Genomic DNA, 27,031 nt, shown 5'->3' with positions numbered 1-27,031 from the left:
TTCTCAAGATCTTTTTTTCTTTTAAATACATAAATCTAAACTCTTAGCAAATATCTATCTTGGGGCGCCATCTAGCGTCTAAATAAAAATCTGCAAAAATTAAGGGATTTTATTTTTATTATATTTTGAAATAGTTTTTTCACTTAAAAACTTGATTCTCGAAAAAAACCTTAAATAACGAATCCCATGTCACAATTTAGGTATTCTTCACAATAATTGAACCTATCAAAAACTAAGAAAAAAAAAAACCCAAATTGCAATTTTTTAAAATCAATTTAACACAATTAATTTCAACAAAGTGGCATCCATACTTTTAAGTTCAATACCCACTTTAATTTAAAATTCCAAAACATCCAAACAAGTCCAAACGTACATATAGCTATAAACTTTCAGCTGATTTCCTTTCATAAAAAAGCATTTTCCCCACACTTTTGTGAATGGTTTAAATTTGTGTGAGTATGGTGAGTTTCTTCTACTCAATACAAACACAAATAAAACTCTTTCCAATTTTCAATCGAAATGTCAAACATTTGCATTTTGTCGTTTAAATGTGCTTTTCACAAATTTCACCTTCAAGTCTTACCATCCACCTCCCCACCCAAGCTTATATTCCCATATGCCATTTACAAACCAACAGAACAGAGCCAAATAGCAGCAGGAAAAAAAAGCACAACCATACTAGTTTTGACAGCAGAAGTACAGGTTTTTTTCTTTTCGTTGGTCGTGCCAAATTTGCTTCTTATCGAAACGTTAAACAAGTCGTTTGATTTGATATTTTGTATTATGATTAAGATGCAAAATAATAATTTTATCTATTAAAATTAATTTGTGGATTAAAATGCAATCAAAAAACAAATAAGTTTCTATTTTAATAAAAGTCATAAGACTCAAATGAAGGAAATTCCATCAATTGTGTGTGTATGTGATGAAAAGTGACTTCATTCCAGTTGAATACAAAAAAAAAAACACCACGTTAAAAGCTTACACAAAGCAGAGAGAGAGAAAGAAAACAACTATATTCATCAAACACGTTTTAGTGGAAGTGTGTGAAGCTTTTTGGAAGTAATTCTCCCCACACTGTTATTATTGTTGAAAAAAACACCGGCTCTGCAACGCAAACAAGCTCTTGCATTGAAAAAGCTTTAATCGCTTGAAATTGTTTGTTTTTTCTTTGTTTACAAACATTTCATTCCAAGGCAATGATAAAAAAATACATATAGCAACATTATTCCCATTATCACCACACCACCACCACCGCCACCTGTTGTGTTGTATTTGCCCTTATATTAATCCTCCCAGGGGTGGTGCCCTCATTTCGAAATACATACCTCACTTATAAATAGAAGATAAAGTTGATCTATCTACTCCCCACATCATCATAATATTATCGGTCAAATATGTGGTTTTTTATCGCAATGGTTGCGGCTGTGGCCGTTGTTGGCGCTGCCAGTCGAAAATGGGGTCGATGGCTTTATGTACGTTACGGTAGATTTATTCTGCCACGATCGGTTATGGCTCCAAAGAGTCGGCCTGCCACACCGCCACTTCTACTTGATGAGAGTAATGATGGTGGAAGTGTTGAAGGTCGATTAGATGAAAGCGGTGAAATGCTAGAAACGGTGAGTTCTCTGAACAAGTTAAACAAATAATAACAATATTGTGTACGTTGTATTTTTTTTTATTGTAGGTAACATTTATCAGTATTCGATTATACTTTAAAGCAATGTTTGTATTTGCTTTTATTGGTGATGCAATTTATTGGTGTTTTATCTTGTCTCTTTGAATTTTTTAGGTAAACTTATAGGTGCCAATATAGGTACTAACATCTAACTAAACATCTTCCTATGTTATGGGCCGATGAAACTAAATCACCTACCAATTACACCTCCTTTTATATTTTTAAGAGACTTCAAAAACGTTTTCATAGGTCCACTTGATATCCCCTTAAAAGGAAGGAAATGAAGTAACAATAACGTCAGCAAACTTCTCTTTAGATCTACATTTTATACTTTTATACATATAGGTACCTATAAAATTTTTTTCTCAAACCGATTCTAAGGTTAAATAGAATATTAATTTGTTCTTGAGATTGTTTTCTTGTTTATGATGATGACGAAGTGATGTATACGAATTAAGTATCACATACTTTTTTTTGTACATATATCAGATTGAATATTATTTTCTTAATTATAACCCTGATTCTTAAAATAGCCGATATGCAACCTTGACACATTAATTTAACAATATATCTAGTTAAATTATTTAGTTAAGTGGTCTTCTTTATAAATTTCGTAATTTGATTAGCAATCAAAGGCTGACAAGTTAGTACCTTTGGCATTAGTTAAATTTGAAGCGTTCTTATCTTAATTGCTTTTGGGATTTAAGACAGAATAAAGCATTTGCTTTTGTCGGAAGAGGTTTAGGTACTTATTTCTACTTCCTTAACCTTCTAATTCTAAACTTGTATGTACTTTTTGGTAGCTTAATAAACAACTAAACAACTATCTATTTCTTTATTTTCAAGGGCTGAAGCTGCTCTTTTAAGATAAATAAAATATTATTTAATAGGAAAATGGTTACAACATTTTTTATTATTTTTGTTGGTAACTTTCACTTATAGTATCGAAGAAAAAAAAAATTTCACTTACTTGCATAAACATATTATACCTACGGTAGCCATCCGTCGTCTTTAAGAAAGGACAGTCTTCTTTTTCGTCACTCGGCCCTTTAGAGGTAATCCGTCGGAGCGGATGTTGTCCGATTTCATCCGAATCGGACAGTTTTTACCTGTCAGAAATACACCTCGAATCATATTTTGTATGAAATCCGAGAATTTCCTCTCCGAAAGATTACCTTGCTTGGGTTAATTGTATCGACTTTAATTGTGATTGTTCACTTTCATTAAAGATTAAACTGTCTTTTTAATGTGTTTTTTTTTTTCTAGTACTTATTAACTAAACAGAACTTGAAGGGTTTGATGTGATTTAGAAAATCAAAATTTCCAAAAAGAAACTCAACATTTGATATGCTCAAATTTAGAAATCAAGAATGCCAATTTTTTACTGACCAAAAAAGTTTTTCTAGAAAATAAAACATCCAGTTTTTCTATTTAAAAAGAAAATAAATAAAACCGTTGCATACAATAGGGCAGAAACGAAATAATTTTGAATGAGTACCTTCAAACATTTTATGTTGATCGTTATAGTGAATATTTATTTGATTACAATCGTATGTGGTAGCTCAACAAGAGTACAAATTCGGTCAATTTTTTTGTTTTAATTAACTTAACGAAAAATATTGCGTTCTATACCCTGATAGACACTTTGAAAAAATGCACTTTTCATTGCTTTTTTCATAATTTTTTTTCTATAAGTTATTAATTATCTTTTAATGTGTTTTACCATATATGCGAATTCGCTCTAAATGATGGTAGACAAATTTGTATAAAAACTAGGTTACAAAACCGATAGAAATAAATTGCACGACTGGGGTCGCACGTACTTGCTCTCATGCTTAAAGTAACTATAATGTTAAAGCTTTTTATTCAAGAAATTTAAAATTTGATATTTTGAAGAAATTTCATAAGTAGTATAAAAAAATTAAATCGGTTTTTATAATTAATTAAACTCCGTCATACATTATCTTAAAAAAAAAAACAAATATGCCATTTTATTTCTTGTATAAAAAGGTATTTTTAGAAAAAAATTTTCGAAAATTGTAGGAGCCGTTTTTTAAAAAAATAATTTTTTATATATAAAAATGTTTTAACATTTAAAAAAAAAAAAAATTGGTATGCCATTTTGAAGAAATAATGAATTTACACATAAAAACTAAATTTCAAAATTTTTCATTGATCCGTTTTCAAAAAATTGATTTTTCAAAAAAAAATTTTGAAATATTTTTAAAAAAACCAAAAATGCGTTTTTTGAAAATTTTCTAAAATTTTAATATTATCTTTACTTACACACTTTTGTATACAAATTTTCATTTAAATCGGGTTAATTTTGTACGAGATATTCAGAAACGAAAAAAACCGTTCTATGACAGGTACCGTTAATAACGGTACAAAAAATATTTTTTTATTTAATAAGTTGGCTCTTATGTGCAGTACTACACACAAAAATTTTAATCAAAATCGTTAGAGCCGTTTTTGAAAAAAATTAACTTTTCTATTTCCGTTATATGGCAGGTACCGTTAGTTTTGGTCATAAAAAAAAAAATTTCAATTTCCCCTCTAGGGAATCACCAAAAACTGCTAACTACCAAGTTTGAAGAAAATCTCTTCACTCGTTTAGGCTGCAGATCCAGATAGAGACAGACACACAGACAGACAGACAGACAGAATTGCCGGACCCACTTTTTTGGCATTCTCCATCATCGTAATGTCATGTAAAATTGTTATCTCGAGTTCGATTTTTTTTACGAATCCTAAACTTGCCCTATACATAGTACCTATATCGCAAGTCAAAATGTGTGTTTGGTTCCGATTTTTTTTTAGACAAAATTAACCTTTTTGGAAAAGTGTTAGTTGGATGACTTTTATTTATTAATATTAAAGTTGAGTTTTAAAGAAAATTGTCAAATTTTTATATTTTGCTGCACAAATGAATCATTTATTTGCAAAACATGATAAGTCCATGATTTTAAATTTTTCAGGAGAAGAAAAAAACGTTCTATTTTCTTTTGATATGCGTAGAAAAATTTATAAAAAAAATATATTCTGTAGAACTCTTGCCTAGCTACAAAATACCGTTTCGTTTTTAATTTTTGGAGCGATAGCTCAAAAGATAAAAAATAAAAACGCTTTTGGACTTATCATACTTTGAAAATAAACGGATGTGAAATTAGTTTTTAAATGGATATGGAATTTTGCTTTTGGCCCCAGTCTATCAAACAATTGTATTTGAGAATAAAATACAATGTCCGGACTTCTTATTTAACTTTAAAGTAGCTTTAAACTTAAGATTTTCAGCCATTAATCTAATATACCATTTACTCAAAAAGAAGCTGTTGTTTATTTTCAAAAGATGATAAGTCCGGGACTTATTCTGTTTTTGATACTAAAAAAATATTTCGCGTAGCTGTAAAATCGGATATAGATAAGGTAGATACTTTATATTTTAAAGACAGACGTGGTTATCCCTGGAGTACAAATTTAGTCAAAAAAACGAATTTTGAAAAAAAGTGGACTTATCATGTTTTGCAAATAAATGATTCAAATGTCAACATTGTCCTCACTTTAAAAATGATAGAATTGCAAACTCTCACAAATTGAGTTTCAATCAATTCTCTTGGTTCTCGAGTCTACATCTAAATAAAATGCGTTTCTGAAAATATACCTATTTTCTATTTTCAATAACCAATGGTGAAGGGTCATCTCAAATTCAATTCTAATTAAAAAATGCACTGTTATATTTAGCTTGAATAGCATTCCATAAAATATTGGAAAAGTAGTTAAAACAACTTTCTCCTACAGTCTGAGTAGCATTTTCCATATAAAATCTAGAATGCCATATACAAAATTATCGTCAAGCCTATCTCTAGCTTATAATTCAAACAAAATATACGTACACGTTGTTGTGTTTAAGTACAATTTGTGCTCACATTTATTTATTTTTATATACTCTGACCCACATCACGTTCATATAAGGCGGAAACAAAAATAAATCCACCTATTGCACTGATTTTTTTTTTTTTTTTTTTTACTGACCGGTTTTCCGGTAGCACATAGAAATTTATTTTTAGAATTTTTCATCTCATAAAATGCAAATATACCCAACAACCAGACAGAAGAAATGTCTGATTACACTGCGGGGACGTTAACCTTTAAAACGAGCCCATTTAAGTCTTAGTTCTTTCCTATAGTTTGTTTCTTTAAAACGAAAAAATAATTATATTAGTCTGGTGTGTTTGGGGATTAGAGACTACAAGTAACAACGCATGTTATGTTCTTTTTTCTCTATATTTTGTGTACTTTTAATCTAAACTCGTTAAGATAAACAACAAAAAAGTAAGAATTGTAGACTTTGAACTTATTTCACCTGTTTTTTTTTTCTTTTCAAACAAAAAACAAGAAGAAAACATGAAAATTGTCTCAGTAAAGTATTTTTACACCAACTTACAACAATAAAAAAAAACTGTTGCGAAACAAAGTACATATACAAAGATCTACACCTGCCGGTTTTATATTGCAGTGGAATTTAGTGTCGTTGGCATCGTTAAACACAATTATGAATAGATTTGGAATTTTAAATTTATATTCGCACGTGTTGATTCATTTTTAATAAATGAAAAAAAATAAAACAATAAATGACATAAATTGTTGCTTAATTCAAAAGACTGAATAGTTTAACTTTTTAACAAGATCATTGAAAGAAGACTGGATTTTTCGCTGAGAAGCGGGTTGTACGAAAGACATTATTGAAGAATGCATGTTAAACGTCATTCTATATTTAACCGTTATTTTTCTAAAAATAAATATATTAGTGGCTATGTTGTTTCTAGGAATGTGGTTTTATTAGATAACTCGGATTGTGAGTTATTTTCTGATGTTTCTCTCGGAAACTTTATTGGTATTGGGAAAACATTTTGCAGACACTTTTTTTTTTCATTACATTTTCTGTACGAGTGAAATTAATTCCGGTTAAGGTTCATAATTGCATTATGATTTGAATTTTGGGAAATTAAATACAAATTTTTAGAACATTTCTTAATATCCAAAAGTATATAGAGTGTTAATAGGGAATTAATGTATGGTTTTATTGGCGCCTTCTCGTAATTCTTCAAGCAGTTTCGAATAGCCATCAAATAATTGGGCATAGTCAGAGCAATTAAGAAAATTGGAGGGGAGTAAATAGGACATACCACATTCGTGTTCTATCGCTAAAAAGAATATCTTTATTACATCCGAAGTTGGGATCATGGGTAAACTGATGATCATTTCTGGGGTGCAATGTTATGGTTATAGTGTTTATAGTGAAAAATCCATATGGCAGGAGCGACAGGGTTATGAATGAAAACTTTAAATTATCATTTTGGTAGCTTCGTATGCAAGAATGTTTTCGAAGGGTTTCTTCAAAAATCTCACAATTTCGTTAGTAGTGGTGGATTTCACAACTAACTCAAATGCCTCCTTGATTAAAAAATTCAATTTAGATGATAGGATTAGATTTAGATTAAATTATTTTTTGTTTGTGAACTGCGTACCTTCATACTAAACAAAATTTAATAAATGTTTATCATATTGCTAAACAGTCAGATACAATAACAACAGGTTAAGAATAAATCCAATAAACCAGATCATCTTATTTAAATCACAGATCTTGTTTTCTGATTTAACTTAAGCCATCAAACTGGATTGCCAAGCCCACACATGCCCAAGTGTTAACAATTTAAGTCTTAACTTATTGTTTTCAAAACATTCCTTAACTTAACGAAACAATGTAAACATTGTTTATAATTCTATTCTTATTTTAATGGAAAAGTTCAACTGTTGTGTTTACATCTAATAACCCCTTTACATTTCACTTTAAATAAATAAATAAATAAATACAAAAAAATCTCCTCTTTTCTACGGTACCACAACTTTCAACGAAAGACTTAAATGTTTTTCCTCGCCCCAATCGCTTAAACGAACTTAAATTACAAAACTGAAAAAAAAAGACAAAAAGAGTATGTTTTGCACCGGTCGGTTGGTCGTCGCCAACACCACCACCAAATGAAATCCCATCGTGTCGTTGTCGTACGTCATTTTAGTTAGTTAAACAGTGCAACAACTCAAAATAAAACAAAAGTTCTACTTAAAGTGGCACACGAAAAAGTATAGTCATTCGATTCACCGCGGACCGGTTGAATAAGAAATATTATTTGCAAAAATTTTACATTCGACAAAATTTGAGTGAAAATAATTAAAAAAAAAAAAATATTTAAAAAATCTGCCAACTATGCCACAGCTAAATGGAATCTCAACGGAGGTAAATTAGTTGAAACAAAATCAGTGAAGTGCTTGCGTTACACTTTGTGCATTTTTAATTGTCACTTTTTTATAACGTTAAAACGGTTTCTTCTTACATTTAACCTACATAAGCGGTGTGTATATTTTTGATACAAGTGCTTGATTACGCTTGAAATATAAATGAATTAAAGTTGTATCTAATTCTCTAAATTGATTTTATTTTCTACACGATTAAACGATTCAAATTTATTCGATTTATTTCGACATATACCCTCTAAGCATCAAGACCGTAACCTGCGGCCAAGTTCTGAACTATACATATTACGTTAGTTATGTGAGATGATCCTAAAGGCTTGTTGACACTTAATTATTTTGCCATTGAATTTTGATGGTATGTGGTTAAGCTTTGCATACACTTGCAATTTTAATCAAAAGTCAATTAGGCGTAAATTCAAAAAAATGTATTTTACTTGAAGGGTGATTTAAAAATTTGACATTCATTGTGCGCAAAGTTTAAAAAAAAGTATTTTAATAAGGTCGTCTTTTTCATACAAAAACAAATCAATTCTTGAATTAAATTAAATTATCTGAAAAATCCGTTGTTGAATTTCATTTTCGAAATCAAATTACTGACTCGAAAGCTAATTTATAAATGCATTTGAATTTTCATTATGAATAGTGTTTATCTATTCAAATGTAAATAATATTTCTGTCTTGTCAAAGTTGAACTTTCTTTGGGTTGTGGAGTGGATATGTCAATTTTGCAGATGTGCCAAATTAATATTAGGTTCATTCGAATATAATGGTATATGGGTACTTGTACTTGACTTAACTTTTTGTATTTCGAAAAGGATATGTCAGTTTGACATAAACAATCGGGATGAAATTAACCCTAAAGGACAAAGATGGTCTTTTTGAAAGTTCCGTTTTTGTTTTAAATTTCATTCAAGTAAATGTCATTCCATTTAACTCTATTAACTTGGAGGTCGCTTCAGAAAAAAAAGGAAATAAACATCAAAAATTAAGTTTTTATGTATTGAAACAAAAAAAAAAAAACCAAAACTGGAATTTAATTGATTTTCTCAACACATGCTAAATTGCTTAACCATAAATTCCTATACCTAATTATTATTTTTTTGTCTTTATTAGTTTTTTTTAATTTATTTTATCTGCCAGTGACCGGTTTCATATGACGATTTTAAATGAACTCCTCCGGAGTGCATCAGTTTAAAACAGTCGTTAACCAAAACAAAAAATTAAAACAAAGTTTATTATTTTTTTAAAGAATGTGAAATGTCACGTTTTGCAAGTTTAAAGTTATGACGTTTAGGTTGAATGTTAACACAATAGCTATGTTACATTTAAATAAAACGTCAGTAACCAAAACAAAAATATTAGGTATTTATTTGAAATGTTTGTTGTTTATCCTTTAATTCACTTAAGAAGTTTTGTTTATATAATAATTATTTTGAAATTCAAAATGACTTGCCATAAATATAGGAACTACTTATGATTATGATAGCAAGTATTTGTTCTTGAATTTGTTCTTTATACCAATCAATGAAAATTTATAATTTTTTTACTCTTTCGAACTTCGAGGTGAATTATACTTTAGTAAAAATGCATTTTTTTGTTCAATAATTCCTTATCAAAAATATGGCGTACTTTTAATTTGAAATCATACTTTCTCGCGTTTTATTTGTGTGGACTTATCACTTTTATCATTTTTGATCAAAACAGTAAAAAAGTTTTGATGGACTCCTTTAGTTTTTAGAATTTGACATAGATTTTCGAAGAGTTTTCTTTCAATTTCTCATCTTCTTTTCCCTTATTCATTTAACTACTTTCGACCCTTTTTCAAATAATTTGAATTTCTCTTGAACAGAGAGTGAAGCTGCCCGTACAACAAATATCCTACTTCAAATTTTAAACATTTCATGTCCCAGGTCCAACTTTCCAACCAATAAAGATGTAAGTCAACAATGTGGAGACATGAAAGAACTGACTTCGGAATGTTTTGGTCACCTTTACCTTTTTCGCTATTCACTTTATGGTCGTAAGAGTCGGACCCTCCAAGGCATGAAATGTTTAAAATTTTCAGCTGACTATTTAATTTATCTCTTAGACAGCTTCCGGGCAACAGAAATGAAAACAATTTCAAAAAGGGTACAAAGAGGTAAAATGGCAATAGAGCTTACATAAAAATAATAACTACTTCTAGCGACCAAAAAAGCGTTTCATCAAAAAAATTTCTTCACTCGAAGAACTAGAAAATTGAAGTATCCAAAGTTTTTTATTAGTTAGGAGGACTTGGAAAAAAATATTATCCAAAAAATGTTAAATTTAAAACTTTTTAAAAGTTTTAAAGTCCAATAACCTTCGTTTTGCTGTTTCGAAATTAAGGTGAATGAACCCTCATTTTTAAGTTGTTTTGACACTAACTCGAGTGTAGAGCGCCCACAATTTACATGAGGTTAATACCGCGCCGCGCAGATAGATTACACAATTATATGTGGTTTATTGACTGCTGCAGTCATCTTACCTATCATATTGTGTTCAAAATTGACTAATCACCGTGTCACGGTCACAATATTACAGTGAACGTTATTCGATATGAATTCATTAATAATTATTTTTTCGACTTTAATGAGACGTACATAGAAGAGTTTTAGTTTCACATTGCGCTACGTGTAATACATCCTTTAAAACAATCAACTAACTGGAGTAAACATTGGTTAAACGAATAGTTTCAAGTCATGAACTTTTAATAAAATTGTAAAATCTTGTGATTTGATGTCTTATTGATTGTTATTTTTTATAGGGGAAAAGGGGTTCTTCAAACTTACTAGCATGAAAAAAACACCCTTTGAGAAGGGTTGAATTGGGTAATTAGAATGACAGTACTTAACCTACTTAATCTACACTAAAGGCCCCAATTAGTCCAAGAACCCATAAGTTTTATCCCTATTTGACTAAAAATCCAAATTATAACCCATTGAATTTATATCCCATTTAAATAATTTAATAGATACACAAAAACAGTTAAAAAAAAGTTTCGTTAAAAGTGAAAACTGATCTAAGGTATTAAGTTATCTTAATCCGCAACTGCTAACCGCATAATATTATTATCACATTTTTCTGCACGGTGTGTGCCTTAGTTTTAATTGTTTACCTTAACAATTATTATGAGTGAATCCATACAACAATTCTCCAAATCAAATAATAAAATTTGAGAGAAGCTATATCTACGTGGAGAGAAAAATCGTACATAAACATAAGGAAAAATGGTAACAGCAAAAAACAAAAAACAAAATAGTAAAAGCAATTGTAAAGACGTCAGTGTTCAGTCCAATTCAAACCGTAGTACAATTCAGACGGTTAAATAAAAACCTCGATACACAATTCTATAATTTTGCAGGGTTTCTTTTATTGTTGTTGTTTCTTTTTGCTGCACGTTTTCCCGCAGTCGAATATAGTGTCTATGTTTGTTGTACAATCTTCTATTACTAATTGTTAGACAGCAATCAATCGCAAAACAAAACGCATTTATAACTCGTGATTATTCAAAATAAAATTTTCACTGTCAAATTTAATTGAAGAAAATTCAATATTGACAGTTAGATTTTGATTGATTTGATTTCACAAATATAATATAACTGCATTGATTTTTTCGTTTTCATTCTTTGGTGTCAATTGAAGAAAAAAAATCTATTTATATTAAAAATAAAAATGTGTGAATTGATAAATCCGGTGGTTGATAGACAGGTAAATATTTTTTTTTATTTTTGTTTTCAATTTTGCTCGTACGTTGTAGGTTTTTCCATTGTGAAAGATTTATTTTGACAGTTTTTTTTTAAATAACTAAATAAATTAAATTGTATTGAATACGCCATCCATTGTCTAACAATAAGTCTCCACATAAATTTGTTTATTAAAACCAGAAAGCATTGACGATGACATTTGATTCCCTATAACCTACCTACTTACCATCATCACTGTCATTGTCAATGTTCACTGAATGTGAATTTTTAATGTGATCAGTTTTATATACATACTAGTTTCTCTGAACGATGTCAGGGTAATATACTGCGGCGGTGAACGATCATTGTTAAGGTCAGCAAAAAAAAAAATAAAAATATTTATATTTATATTTTCAGACAAAAGTCCCTATATAGGCTTTATTTTCAAATATGCAATTAGAATCATTGCTCTCTTAAGACTGTAATAGCTATTTTTAGATAAAATTTTTGTGAAACTTAAAATTTGTCTATACTTTTTCAAAAAGTACACTGCAGCTCATCATTGTTATTGTTTTGAACATTTTTAATCATTTTTAATTGCATACAATAATTAATTGAGATAAATATTTTTGTGCTAAAAACAATTATTTTGCAATGTGCATAGGCACATTGTGACACATGTTTTTTTTTGTATAGTAGAATAGCAAGACATTCATATGCAAATGAACCCTGTTTATAGCGTTATTGTTTTTGTATAGTAGGGTAGTTTGATTTGGCACACGTGATGAGCTTGTAATAATGACACATAACACCTTTTTGTTATGATGAAATCAGATAATTTGGCAAAAATTGCAGGTCTTCTTCTGGGTATTTTCAGTCTTAAATGAAATACAAATCGGTACTTGACATGAAAATAATGGTGAATTTCAACCAAACTGTCACTTTTAAATGAAACATTATTCTTGGTTATAGTTAGTTTCAATCAGTTTCGAAATATTGAATCCATTACGTATTTACTACAATTTTTCACATGACGCTAGAGCAAAAACTGTCTGCGAAATTGTGATTCAACTAATTGGATTTCTATGTTACTATCCATTATATTTTAATTTTTGTATTTAAATCTTATTTCGAGAAAAAAAAATAATAGATTTTAGCATCTTTGTTTGTCAAAAACAATGTATATTGTATACTTCTGTCTAGCGTCATCAGACAGATAGTGACATAATTGTTGAACAAACTTATAAATCATATTTTATGTAGGTAGGTACGTAGGTTTTTAGAAAGATGCTTAGTATCTTGTTGTTTTTTTTAGTCAAAATATAATAACATCTAGCATGCCAACACTTTTTATTAGGTTGGTAATCCAATTACCACTTTATCAGCTCATTGTTTTATTGTTATCTTATTAAAGAAAAAGTTTGAATTCTAATGTGACATGCAAACAAATTCTAATAAGAATTTACTTAGTCTTAAGAAAAAAGTAACTCAAGGCTATATAAATACTCTTTTTTTAAAAAGGGTATACATACCTGCGTACATATTTAAATAAAAGCTTGTATATTTCGAAAAATTTTTTTCTTTTCACTAAAAAAGCACTCTAAATCTTGAATATGTAAACCTTTTTACTTTTGCAAATTGTTAAATTACATCACCTGGAACCGAACTTACCATCTAAAGAGTGTTAATTATGTATTTTTACTTGCGATATTTTTTAAATTGAAATTCGTCTGTGTCAAATTTTTGTTTGTTTATCAAACCATTAAATTACAATTTGCCTCTTTGAAAACTTTCAATTTTTTGTTAGATAATATTTTTTCATATAAATACCCATGAACCGTGACTTATGATCAAATTATAAGTTCGCAATCTGCATTCTTTAGCTTCTATGAAACAATATAAAATTAACGTTTTTACTTCGTGCTTTGAAAGCCACACCTCCATTATAGAAGTCTTATCCAAAATTGCAGAAAAATTAAGACAAAAAATAATTTTTTTCCCGTTGTAACATGTTATCTCTGCTACATGTTTTTCACATTAATTTACCCTTTTTCTAATTAGGTTCGTTCTTTTGCAAACTAAATTTATCCCGTATTTAATTAAATTAATTCATTTGTAGGCCAAATTCACCTCTTTGCAAATCAAATTCACCTTTTGTACTAAAATACATTATTTTTTTCTTGAATGAATTTAATTTGGAAAACATTATATTTATTTTCCAAAAGATTTTGTAAAAGAATGAACTAAATGTAAAAAGCTGTAGATATACAGTAATTGGTTCCTAAAAAAGCTTTATAGAAGTCTTACTTCAAGTCAAAACCTGTACTACAGAATTACGAAGCTTTTAGTTTTATTTTCTGATATCTGATGCCATTATGCTCCGATTTTAAAATAAACAAAACTTTTTTCAAAACAACGAAAAACTAATACTTATAAATGTTTCAAAAGCATCCATTTTGTTCCTATTTGTTAAGTTCGCTTTATCCAGAGTGGAGAAAAGTTCTATCGCACTAGCAATCCTCATTAAAAATTAGTTAATTTCCTTTCGACAACAACTTCCCTATTTCGATGTTGCTTCCAAACAACACTGTGTATTGAGGAAGCCAAGATAATTTAGTTCTTTGCAAGGGGTTTACGTGTCAAAAACTCTTTATCACCAAAGAGTTTTCGTGTTTTGAGGTTATCTTGTATGTTGCAAGAAATTTGTAACTAAAGTTGGATACAATATTCAAAGCATTTATCAAATCAGGAGTCTTTTAAGACTCTTTTATGCCGTTAGTATAGCTTCAAAAGTTTTTATATGTGTGTCTTCTTGTTCAAATCCAAAACTAAAACGATGAAATTAACTGAGAGAAGTTCGCTCTATCACACCTATTTCTTTTCCGTTACATTTTTAATTTTTAAAAACAATAATTGTTTCCTGTCTCTATAACTTGTATTGCTTTAAAATTTGTTATTTTAATAGATTTGTTCTTGATTTTCATTAATTAAACATTAAACATCAATGTTTAAAATATGTATCACTAAAGTTTCCATGATATAGTCAAATTGAAATTTGCCAAAAGCTAAGTTTAATTAAACTCAAGGTTCTTTAATGGTGATAAATTTCATACATTATTAACATACTCGTACGTATAAATGTAAATGTGAAATAATGCATTTTTAATTAAATAAACTATAAATTAATTTAATTTATAATTACACTTACAAGCATATAAAGAAAAAAAACAAGAGAAACGAAAGTTCGTGTTTACATTTCTCACCCCATATATGCTTGCCAATTAACCACCAGTTCCAGTAGTGAATGCACGCACCCTCTATAACTGACTGGTGCACGTGAGTTTTTATGTCTACATCCAATATGTGAATATTGTTCTTTCAAATAATTTCCTTCATATATCTCCATTGTGTATACATTGTTCTTAAAATTGTTTTTTTTTTTTTCAAATTAATAACTTTGACTTATGAACTAATTTGTATGCATTTTTTTCTCATAAATTCTTACCTAAACATCGTATAATCAAAAACCCCATTTGTATGGGAATTTTTTCATCAGAAAAAAAAAACTGAAAATACAATGAATATACAAAAGTACAAATCGTGATGGTTTTTTGTATGTCCTCCTTGTAATTATTTAAACAAACAGATCTCTGTACTTTCCAATGCGTGTTGAAATATAAAAAAAACGTGCTCCATTTGTTTGCTAAAAACTTCAATTTCAAAAAAATGAATCATTATTAACACGTCAAAGTGGGCGTCTTAAATATAGACCCCCTTCATTGACGTATAATAAGTCACATTATAAAAAAATAACATAATAAAGATAATTGATATTTAAATTTATTTCAATATTTTTAGACACTTTGGACTTTTATTCGTCATACAATCAATAAAACTGAATCAACTTTTTATATGGAACGCAGTTTCCAATAACAGAGGCATATACAAATAGAAAGCTATCTTAATAGTACCTTTAAAACGTAAACAATAAGTTATATATTTCACAATTTTTGTATTCCAAGGAGTATTCAATCATCATTTCTATTTTGCAATTAGTATAATTTTTTCTTAATCTTTTTTAAATTGATATATCTATTACATTTTATAATGTAATTAATATATTGGTGGCCTAATTTATTTAAGTCTAAATAAGAAGATAGTAAAGATTAATATCATTGTTCCCAGAAGGCAATTTCACTTGACTTACTTATCTACAATCTAATATAATTAGCTGTTTTAAATACGAGAATACCTCTTTTGCGTAGCAAATTCTTATCTGAATCAAAACATAATAAAAAAATGGAATAAATCAAATTTACCCTCTTTTACCTTTTGAAAAATAAGTACAATTTAATCTGAACTGAACAAAGCAAATATTATTTTGAAATAAAAAACAAACAGTAGCTAACAAGAAGTCAAGTAAATTGAATGCGTCTTTAATTTAAGAAACTCGAACAAAAAAAGCATTAAAGCTGTTCAAAATTTTACTCTGAATTTTTGAGTTGATGAATGGTGGATGAATCAGTCCTTGCAAAAATGTTTAATATTTCAGCTGATAAAATGATCTGATCTGAGCTCTGAAAAGTCCCCATAGAATGTAGCAATTTTATTTTTTTTTTACCGATCTAATCGATGTTAAATTTTCTGCTAGTTTTTGATTTTATGAACTATTTAGACTGTACAATTTTATAAAAAAAAGGTATTAGAAATGGCAGAATCAGTGTTCCGAATTCTGTGTCACTCTTAACTTCCAAGGTTCCAAGGGTAGAATATTTTTTGCGAATAATTAAATGAGCATGTGCTAAAATTTGTAATTTACAAAAAAATATGTAAAAAGCCTAATGAAGTGAGCAACGTTTCTTCTCCTTTTTGGTAGTTGAAGACTTACATATATTTTAGTATTGACAAACGATCTCTTTTGACTGATCACGAATATAGGAATAATTGAGTTGATCTTTTTTGTTTATAATTTTTTATAGGTTATTTTTGTAATCATCGATCTCTAGCGGATAACTAAAATCCAAAATATACCAACTTTTTCTTTTTGGTTGCTAATATAAGTAATTGGCAAGGCCTCCAAGTGTATCACTTGCCATGAGAAATTACTTCGTCATAAAATTGTTTAGCCCCTCTATTTCTTTCGACTAATGATTGAGAGTGTACGTAATACACTAGACTTTGGTTCTCCAAGTTTATTGCATCAGAAGTTTTCCAAAGTGCCAAAGATATATTATTTGTTTTATTTACAACCCCATGTACTGGTGTAAATATTTAATTTACGAAACAAATATCGCGGGCAAAACAAACGTAACTTTTTTTATCAAAGGTTTCTCAAAATGAGCACTATTATATGGTTAATTTTGGTTAAAAGATTAATAAAAAAATAATGCCGAAATTATTTGATTTTGGCGTTACTCCCAATAAACAAAGCATACTACATACTCAGCATAGAACTCGTGAAAAAAATTTCCAATTATTTCTTCTCACCCCAACATTTGCACTAGTATGTTCACCGGGGAACAAAAATACAAATTTGTTATACAAGTATGTATACTATTGACTAGGCTTATGGCGAATTCAATTGTAACCAATTTGCATGGTATTACTCATTTCGACAAGTAGTTGCCTTCACATAATTTGCCTATCAAAAATTTGGAAAAAAAATCAGATGTTACGTGGAAATGGAAGGCTCACCTCACAAGCTCATCTTGCACGACTTGATAACAGTCACGATTTAACAACATATTCTGTGGCATTAAAATCATTTAGAAGATTTTTTCTGTCTTTTTGACAAATATTTATTCAAATGAGTTTAAAATATTTTGGATGCAAAACATTAAAAAAAATTTCCAGACTGAAACTCGGCAATGTGTGAATCCCCAATATGTTGGGTTTCTTTTTTAAATGAATAACATACCCTACTTTGAAACGTCTATTCAAAAACAAAACAAAATATAAAACTTTAAAAAAAAACAAAAATTATATTATATTTGCATGAGCATTATAATAATCTGAATTATTCTTCTAAATACGTAATGATAAATAATAACATATCACTGTTATCTTCACACATTCCCATATAATGACAAGAGAGAGAGCCAACGCTGAAACGCTGAAGATTTTTCGGTTTTAATTTATTTTATACACATACATTATTATATGTATGTAGTACTGTACATTTATATCTTATTTTTCTTTTTTTTTTCATTTATTTATTTTTTTCTTTTTTATAAATATTTTTTTTTTTTTACTGACTTTAACCCACCTGACTGCGTTTGCTTGCTTGCTACCTGTCAGAGCTAAAGAGTGTTGGGTTAATACCTTATACTCATAAAGTTAAAGTTTAGTTGGAATCATTGTGTTAGCGTTGACGTTAGTAAAGTTAGTTTATTCTCTGCTGGAGATACAAATAAAAAAAAATAATAAAAAACAAAATGAATAAAAAAAATACAAAAAAATTTCAACGTGACAGGAGCTTTAGTTTGCCGCACTTTGTTCATAATTTAAACAAAAGTGTTAGTACAAAAAATATATACGCCTTTTAACTCTTTTGATTATTATGATTATTAAATAAATATTTATTATCCTACAACCTACAATGTTATTTTATTTTTTTGTGAGCTCTTGAGTGACAATTTCGTACTCTCTGACATTTAAATAATGTTGTTATTCTAAATAAATTTGTCACGCGTTATGTATATACATTTTCGATGTATGTATTTTCGATATTTGCTTCGTGGTATTAATAATATTCGTTTTAATATGGAATCACCATCAATGGATTAATGGGTCAAGATTCCTTTTTTTCGAAAGTTGTTTTTCATATAAAATAGTTTATACTTTGCGAGTGTGTATGAATATGATTTATGAATATAAATGTGCATAAATATTGTGGCCACTATTACCTATGGGTGATTGTTTTTTTTTCCAGTTTCAAGTTTTTATAATGCACAACAGAATTTCTTCACAAAACAAGTTCTTTTGTGATAGGATTTTGGCTTAGTGAACTCCTGAATTCCTTTTTCGTTGAATGTGTGTCTAATAAAATGGATAATATTTATCTTCCATAGATATCTTGTTTTATAAATTAATTCCATAACTCATAGTTAGAAATGAAATAGAATATCCCCTTTGTCAACCTATCTTAGCAACAAAGTCAGAAATCATGTGGTCATTTATTCGCTCATTGACAAATAAAAATTCACCCTAACAAATAAATTTCTGTTTAAATCCGCTTAATTTATCAAAACAAAACATTACTAGTACTTACCTTTATTCCACAAAAACGGTACCTACATCATAACGTGTGATAATGTTAAGCTTACCCGTCAAAACAATTGACAAACTATCATTATTAGTTAAAGTCAGTGCGTCATAACTTGGTATCTTAGGTGTCTTAGTAAAAATATGTAAATTGCACTTAAAATTGATGATTTTGTTCTGGTACTTCCCACATAACCTATACCGCTTGGATGAATAAACTTTTGTTATCTACTTTTCCATGAGGCAAGCCAATTAATACTGTTAAGACGGGTTGTCGCCCTTAATCCATCACATTAATCATATCAGACATTTCACAATTAAACATTTTAAACAGGTTTGTTTTCCTGTAATGTGTTATTTATTGGAATTGTAAGAGACATTGAAAATTAATTTTACGCGCCATTGTTTAATTGTTTACCATGCGTCTTAAATAAAACAAGTAGCCATAAATAAACATGTCTTATTTTATTTAACTTGGACATGCACTCTTATCGGATTTTAAAGATGCAGTTTAATTGCAACATTTTTCTTGTAGATTCTTATTAATCGTCGATATCTTTATTGTTTAATTGAAAATAGATTTTTTATCTGAAGTTTATCACTTAATCTATTCCTTTTTTTTACATTTTGTTCTGTTCATAAAATTGCGGCGACACAAGTGAAATCATCTTCATTTGTTAGCTATAGCTAAGAAAAGGTGTTTGTTTGGGTCGGGCGCCAATAACAATATAAACTTAAAAACAATTTTAATGGCAGTTATTGTTTTGTTACCTCTGATTGATGATTGATTTATGTTTTATTTTACAGTCAGATGATGTAAATATTTATTTGATACTAAAAATAAACTTGGTGAATTAGTACTTAAAAGTATTTTATGCATTGACAATCGAATAGAAAACAATTTTTTTTTTAATTTGTGCGTTAAAACAAAAATATTGAGCTATTTCACTATGTAGGTCTTATTGACCTCATTACCTATGTATTAAATTCCAATTCCTTTAAGACATTTTCTTAGTCATTAAATTGGTTTATATGAATAATTACTAATAAACGCTATTTTTCTAATAGTAGTCTCCGATAAAATTAGCTCTGCCCTTGCGAGCGTTCCCGCTTTGGTTACAATTTGGTTTCCAACCATAATATGAGGCGTTTATTTAAAAATTGTATTCATCCATCTTAAAAATCAGAAATCGTTGTATACACCGCGAGATTGAGATTTGTATACTTGTTTGAATAATTTTTCTTCTTAGATGAACTTAAAACCTTAAATATTTCAAAATAGCGTTAAAAAACGCTGTGACGAAGCCTTAAGTCATTATAACAGTACCTTTAAACCCTTTTAGGTTTTCTTTGTTGTATATTTTCGCTCTATTAAAATATATTTCGGTTATCAAAACTAAAATTTTATAATTTTATTTAATAATCCCCTATATTCTTCAAAAGAAACTTTTTAATATCTTTAAACTAAAACATTGTGGGCCTGTGTATAACTAAGATTTTATCTCAGATAAACAATTGCCTTATTTTGAAAATGAAATAGTAAGCAAAAAGAATGCATTTGTTTTGATATTGAGATTATACTTTTATTTTGCTAACAGCTGGCTCTAATTGCCTCACTCAATCATAAAATTTCCTGGTAAACACTAAAACGTGAAATGCGCATGTGTTTAAAAAAAGAATAATTTTATATTTAAATAATTTCTGTGCGATTTAATAGTATGACATATAGCATGTCTATATTAAAACATCTGGAACAGCATTTACTTTAAATTATAGTAATTTCTTTGGCAATCGATTTTGTCGTCCAATAATTGTATAATTTTTTTTTTTAGAATAATATTTAAATATGACCTTAAAGTTGTGTCATGTTAACATAGTATGTTTTGTAAAGGTTATGAAATCGATGATTTTGTTATGAATTTGAAATTTGTTTAAGTTGATAGTAAGGCGGAGATTTGTATTGGGTTCTTTTGGGAAGATTTTATTTAAATAACAATCAGCTAATTTTTTTTAGTCGACCGATACAATTTTTTACTGGAAATAGTCATCGTGTTATCATATTTTAAGAAATTGATCAACAGACAAATCAAGACCCCTTAAATTATATATTTTATAGATTATAACATCTACTTTGAAACATATTTTTCGACCGTGTTTGACTGACAAGACTCGAATCATTCTTTTGTAACATTCACTTTTTTTTGCAAATCAAGTTGCAAAAAAGCTTACTTCTCATCTTTTTCTCAATAAATGCTCTTACTCAGAATGAAAGTTACCAATAATCGCATCTTCTGTTTTTAATTCCTAGGTGGTCCTGATTCAAACTCGTCTAACAAAGGAGAATATTTTGTTTACTTTTTTCCCAAATTCAATTCGAAACTGTCTGGAAAATATTTTTTAACAAAAAAATAAAGATATAATTCTACTTCTACTCGGAGAAAATTATACGCAAACATTTCTTTCGAAATTTTGGACAAGACTTTGTACGAAACTACATTTAAAGCAACAAAATTAATACCATAGTACTTTTTACATAATTACTTTCCAGTTTATACCCAGAAAATTTCGATTAAATAGCATTTCCTTTCAATATGCCCGACTCTCCTTTTGATAAAAAAAAATCAGACTTATAATTTCATCCTAAAAATATATACAACAGCTTACTGAACTTTATCAATTTTTTTCGACTAAACTATCATTTCCACGTAAAAAGACATAATTTCCCTTCTTTCATACATATGTAAGTCTGTCTCTTTTCTATTTTGATCCTATTCTTCAAAAAAATATATACCTACCCCGTTAAATTTGCTAAATGTATTAGAGTTTAAATATTGTAATAAATCAATAATTGTAAACTACCTACTATTTATTTTTTGGATGTATTCTTAGATTGATACTCTTTTTCATATTAAAACCTATACATTACAATATAACTCTCCAAATATATATTAAAAAAAAAAAATCTCCACTTCATCACAAACCCTATAATACACTATAACTAATTAAACACACTCGCTGCTAGTAAATGTATAGATGTTTATATAGTTTTTGAGTTTGAAAACCTTTGTTTTTGAGAATTTAGATTTTTCGTTGTAGTTTCACATCAATAAATATACAAATGCTAATTTTTTTATTTTACACAAACACTTTTATACATTTACACTTTGCCATTTTCTAATTATGACTTAAACTAATGGTTAATTCTTTTTTTATAAATTAAAAAAAATAAATAGGTCCTGTCTATGAGTACAGATGAATACAGAAAAGCATCGCTCTTTACAACTGGATCATTCGATTTGGACTTCCCAATTCCTGACCTGATTGGAACAACAGAAATATTAACCGAAGAACATCGGTAAGTTTTATTATTATAAAATCATTCAATTTGAAATTAATAATAATTATTTGATTTTTTATTTATTTAGGGAAAAATTATGTACACATCTACCTGCAAGAGCCGAAGGTTATTCTTGGTCGTTAGTATTTAGCACATCGCAGCATGGTTTCTCGTTAAATTCTCTCTACAGAAAAATGCAGAGGCTAGAAAGTCCTGTGTTAATTGTTATCCAAGACACAGATCATAATGTAAGTCTTCATATTTATTTAAATAACTTAAGAAATTTGATTGAAATTATTTTTTTATTTTTTTTAAAGGTTTTTGGAGCTCTGACATCTTGTTCACTTCATGTATCTGATCATTTCTATGGAACCGGAGAGTCATTATTGTACAAATTTAATCCCAGTTACAAAGTATTCCATTGGACTGGAGAAAATTTGTACTTCATTAAAGGCAATGTTGATTGTTTGTCAATCGGTGCTGGAGAGTAAGTACAATTTTATTATTCTTTTTTTTTTTTAATTTAATATCATTTGAGAGTAAAGAATTACATAGGAAATAACTAAATTTTAGAAGAATTTTCTTAAGGAGGAATTAATCAAATATTTTTCATAAGGCTCACATAGTTTGCAAACTTGTTTGTTTGAATGGTTGGAGGAGTTACAACTATTTTAAGGTTGACAGACAATTCGATCAGTAGACTGCTTCTTTATTATTTTTATACTTACAAAAACAGTTTCCTTAGCCTCTTTAAATATTAGAAAATTTCGCACTTCTTATATGAGTCAATAATTCAATAACTTCTTCCATCAACAACAAATAAATGTTAAAATCAAAAACAATTAAAACTGATTTGCCTATCAATAACACTATGAGGAACATTTTCAAGAGGTTTTAGGAAAATAAATGAAGTACTTTTCCATATTAATTAAGTTAATCTTGATTCTCAAGAAGGAACGTTAATTATAGACATTTGCAATCAATCATTTATTAGATCCCTGGCGTGTCGTCAAGAAAGAATAATAACTGTCTTGCCATTTTATGTTGTCAACTGTTTATCTTTAATCTAAGCTATGTTATTGATATCGATTATGTATAAAAATTGATATTGATGGTTGAGCTGTTGAACTTGGTACTCAACTATGTTTCGATTCCAATCTTCAACAATTTAAATGAACTAAATAAAACACGTTTTTGGTTTTTCTTGGTAGAAATTATTTTTTGAGTGCTTTGAGTGTAAATATTTAACATTGCAAAGATAATTTTCTAATCAGTAATAAAATTGTTAAAAAGGTAGCTTTCTCAACAACATCTTTATTAAATTCGTAAAGTTTGTCGTTGCAATTTTTTCCCCAGATATTATGTTGTGTTTCAATTCAAGCACAACATAAAAGCGTTAAAAAACAGTGATCCAACATCAATAAGTTTACTGGTTGTTTTGAATTTTTCTTCTTCTTGACAGAGGTTCTCCCTATTGCTTACTTCAAAACAGCGTTAGAATTAGAGCTGTTGATTTTCATTCGTTTAAGACTCTTACCAAACATGATTTATTCATATCAAATATCTTAATAATACAAACGAGTTGAGTCACTTCTAGCATTTCTATTGAAATCTTAAAAATAGAAATTTGATACTATGAGAATATCTTTCAAGAGGCAGTACACTTAAAAGAAATGGTTGAAAGATCAAAGCATCAATGTAAAATAAATATTTCTTTGAAATTTAGTCATTTCAGATCTTTAACCAATATTTTTGTTATTAAATGGACTTCCTTCTTCTTCGTTGCAATAAATTTCAATAAAAACAGAAGCCTTATTTTTTTTTTTAATGTTTAGCACGCTTCTGTTTCTCTTACTTCGTCGTTTTAAATATTCAGTTTTGCTTTATTGTGATTTGAAGCATGAACAAAATAATTTTAACAATCATCACCATGACCTACGTTTGGTTTATTATTGAAATTTAAAAAAAAATGAGATTACGCACTTAATCTCTATAAAAAAAAACCAATAAATTTTATCATTTGTGATTTATTTCATGTATTCAAAGTAGCAGAATACAAAAATAACTTCTTATCAAATTATTATAGTAAACAACTAATAACAAGTAATATTTATTGTTTGAAATAATACAAAGCTTAACTTTATCTCTTATTAACTACGTAATGTATTTTATATTATTTTGCTACTTCAAAAAGTCCTAACCCATCGCACGAAATAGTTAAACCTATTTAATGAATATCTCCTGTACTCTTACAATTTGCAATGATGAAGAGCACTTCATTTTGTTTGCATACTTCTTGGCGGTGGAGATAAACTTTTTTAAGTAGATGGGATAAGTGTCTCATTGTACTCGTAGATATTCGTTGCACGCTTTATAATATTTTATAAATATTTTAATGTGCAGTTTTTGAACAAGGTTGTTGAGATGTTTCTCAGCTTTTGCTGACTTCTGATGAAACCAGCATATTTCTGCTTATATGATTGCAGGGTTTTTACGTTTTTTTTATTTAATTTCCAAGTAAAAGTTTTGCGCGTCTGAGCCTATTAGTTTCTTCATTTATAACCATGTTTTGTATCATATTTTCTCCTATACTGCCATATGATTCGCATCCATAAGAGGTGCTGTGCTTCTTTAAGAGTCTGTTTAAAGACTTAGTAGACTCAGTCTTATGTTATTTTCCTTAAGCCTCATGATGACAATATTTGCAAGAAATAAATAAAAACAGAAGCTTTTAAGTCAGTCACGAATAAAAACAATTAATTTTTATATAACACAACAAAGAATGCCCTTATTAATGAATTATGTTTTTTTTTTTTCTTTCTAGTGGACGATTTGGATTATGGTTGGACGGTGACTTGAATCAAGGCCGATCACAATCATGCAGCACATATGGCAACGAGCCTCTATCACCACAAGAGGATTTCGTTGTCAAAACGCTCGAATGCTGGGCATTTGTTTAAAATGAATTTCTGATAATTTGAAACTACCTACTAATATTATTACTTTCTTTATTATTTTTTTTAGTTATATATTATTTTTTAAACATAATCTTATTATTTAATTTAATTTTAAAAGATAAAAGAAAAAATGAAAAACATTTATGCTGCAATTAACGAATGAGAATAGAATATAATAAAAGAGAAAAAGAAGAAATGATGATAAGAAAAAATATAATTATAAATTCATTTAATATTTTATTAGGGAATTCTTTATGATTTTTTTTTTTTAATTATTAATAATATTATTTAATTATTGTTATACGATGTTAAAATTTTATATTTTGTGTATTTTTTTTTTTCTTTCTGTTTGTTTGTTTTGTATAATTAGTTTAATTTAAAATATAAAAATAAAAGAAAAACAATGAAATCTATGATTTTTTCGAGTGATTTTTTCTTAATTTCTTTTTCTAGGATGAATAAAAGAATTGAATTGTTATTGCATTATACGTGAGTTGGCGTATGATGGTTTTATGTAAAATGTTATTTATAAGCATCCTATATTATAAAGACAAAGAAAACAAAACAAAATAATAATAATCAAATAGATGCAACTTTTATGTGTAAAAGCTTTTGAATAGTGCGTTCGTCTTTGGTATTAATTTAAGCAAAAACAAAACAAAAAAAAAAACATTAATGAAATACAACACGATTAAAAAAATAAAATAAAAATAAAAACGAAAGATTTAATTGTTGTTTGAAAAAGTTATTTTATTTTTTTTATTGTGGTAATCGAAGTTGCTTATTTTTTTGAATATAAAATATTAATATATTTATGTGTGTTGGAAATGATCCTACTACATACAAAAAACAAACAACAACAAAAAATCATTATATTTGTATAAATTAGAAATGAAAGAAAAACTAAAACACAATAAATTTTAAAAGTTGTTATACCATTGCAAACATAACGTTCGCTTAGACTAATTATATATACCTATTTAAAACAAAAAAATAAATAGTAGTGCATTGTATATCAAAATGTACATTTTGTATAAACACAGAAACAACCACAAAAGCATTCTAAATTAGAAAATATGCAAGAAGAAAAAAAAAATTAAACATAAAAGACGAGAAACCATTTAGCTAAAAACAAAATCAAAATGAAATTTATATATTTAATAAAAACAAAAACAAACAAAAGAAATAGATGATCAGTTTTAATGTTTAGCTGTGAATCAAAGAGAAAATATAATAACTTCATAAACATTGAGATGCGATAATTAATATACATTGAGAAGCAAATAAATAAAAAAATAAAAGAAATCATTAAGCAAAATTCAAGGATTTATTATTATTTAAGTTTAGTAGATATATTATTTTAACTTTGTATTGTTTTAAGTCATCGGCTATTGTGTTATATAGCAGATTTGTATCATTTTATGTGTGGTATTCTATCTACATTAACCGAAGTACATACGTATATATTATTATTATACATTTAACATTAACTCGTATTATAATTTTGTTTTCAAAAAATAATACTGAATTGAAAAACATACAATATACGTATTATATGCACTTGCTTATTACAAGAAATTTGAAAGAAACAAAATATAATATTAAAAACAAACAAATATCGTAAAACACCATTCAAAGTGATAACAAAAATAATAAAAAAAAATATTTTTACAAAACGACTTTTTCTGTTTTTTCTTTTTTTAATTATAATTATTTTTTGGTTGATTTTATTTGTTTTATTTTTTGTTAAGTTGTACAAAATTCAACATTACTGACTTTA

General features: G+C 27.9%; 1 protein-coding gene across 27 annotated transcripts in view; it reads left to right on the top strand.

The window, feature by feature from the left end:
• The window catches only part of LOC129916930 (TLD domain-containing protein 2), a 217,877-nt gene extending 191,325 nt beyond the window's left edge, over window positions 1-26,552 (top strand). For 23 of the 27 annotated variants that reach the window (XM_055997167.1, XM_055997162.1, XM_055997176.1 and 20 more), the window contains 4 exons: window positions 22,191-22,312; window positions 22,383-22,542; window positions 22,612-22,781; window positions 25,119-26,552. In XM_055997167.1, coding sequence (XP_055853142.1) covers window positions 22,191-22,312; window positions 22,383-22,542; window positions 22,612-22,781; window positions 25,119-25,254 — 588 coding nt within the window. In that variant the 3' untranslated portion in view covers window positions 25,255-26,552. Of the gene's footprint in view, window positions 1-264; window positions 1,620-7,589; window positions 7,974-11,576; window positions 11,720-18,048; window positions 18,210-22,190; window positions 22,313-22,382; window positions 22,543-22,611; window positions 22,782-25,118 lie in introns of those variants that run through there. The other 4 variants (XM_055997169.1, XM_055997174.1, XM_055997173.1 and 1 more) reach the window with 4 other exon arrangements.
• Window positions 26,553-27,031: the final 479 nt, after the last annotated feature.

This window comes from Episyrphus balteatus, chromosome 3 (genome assembly GCF_945859705.1).
Source record: "Episyrphus balteatus chromosome 3, idEpiBalt1.1, whole genome shotgun sequence".
NCBI lineage: Eukaryota > Metazoa > Arthropoda > Insecta > Diptera > Syrphidae > Episyrphus > Episyrphus balteatus.
Note: the sequence above shows the minus strand (reverse complement) of the source record. Positions and strands in the feature narration are given on the sequence as shown.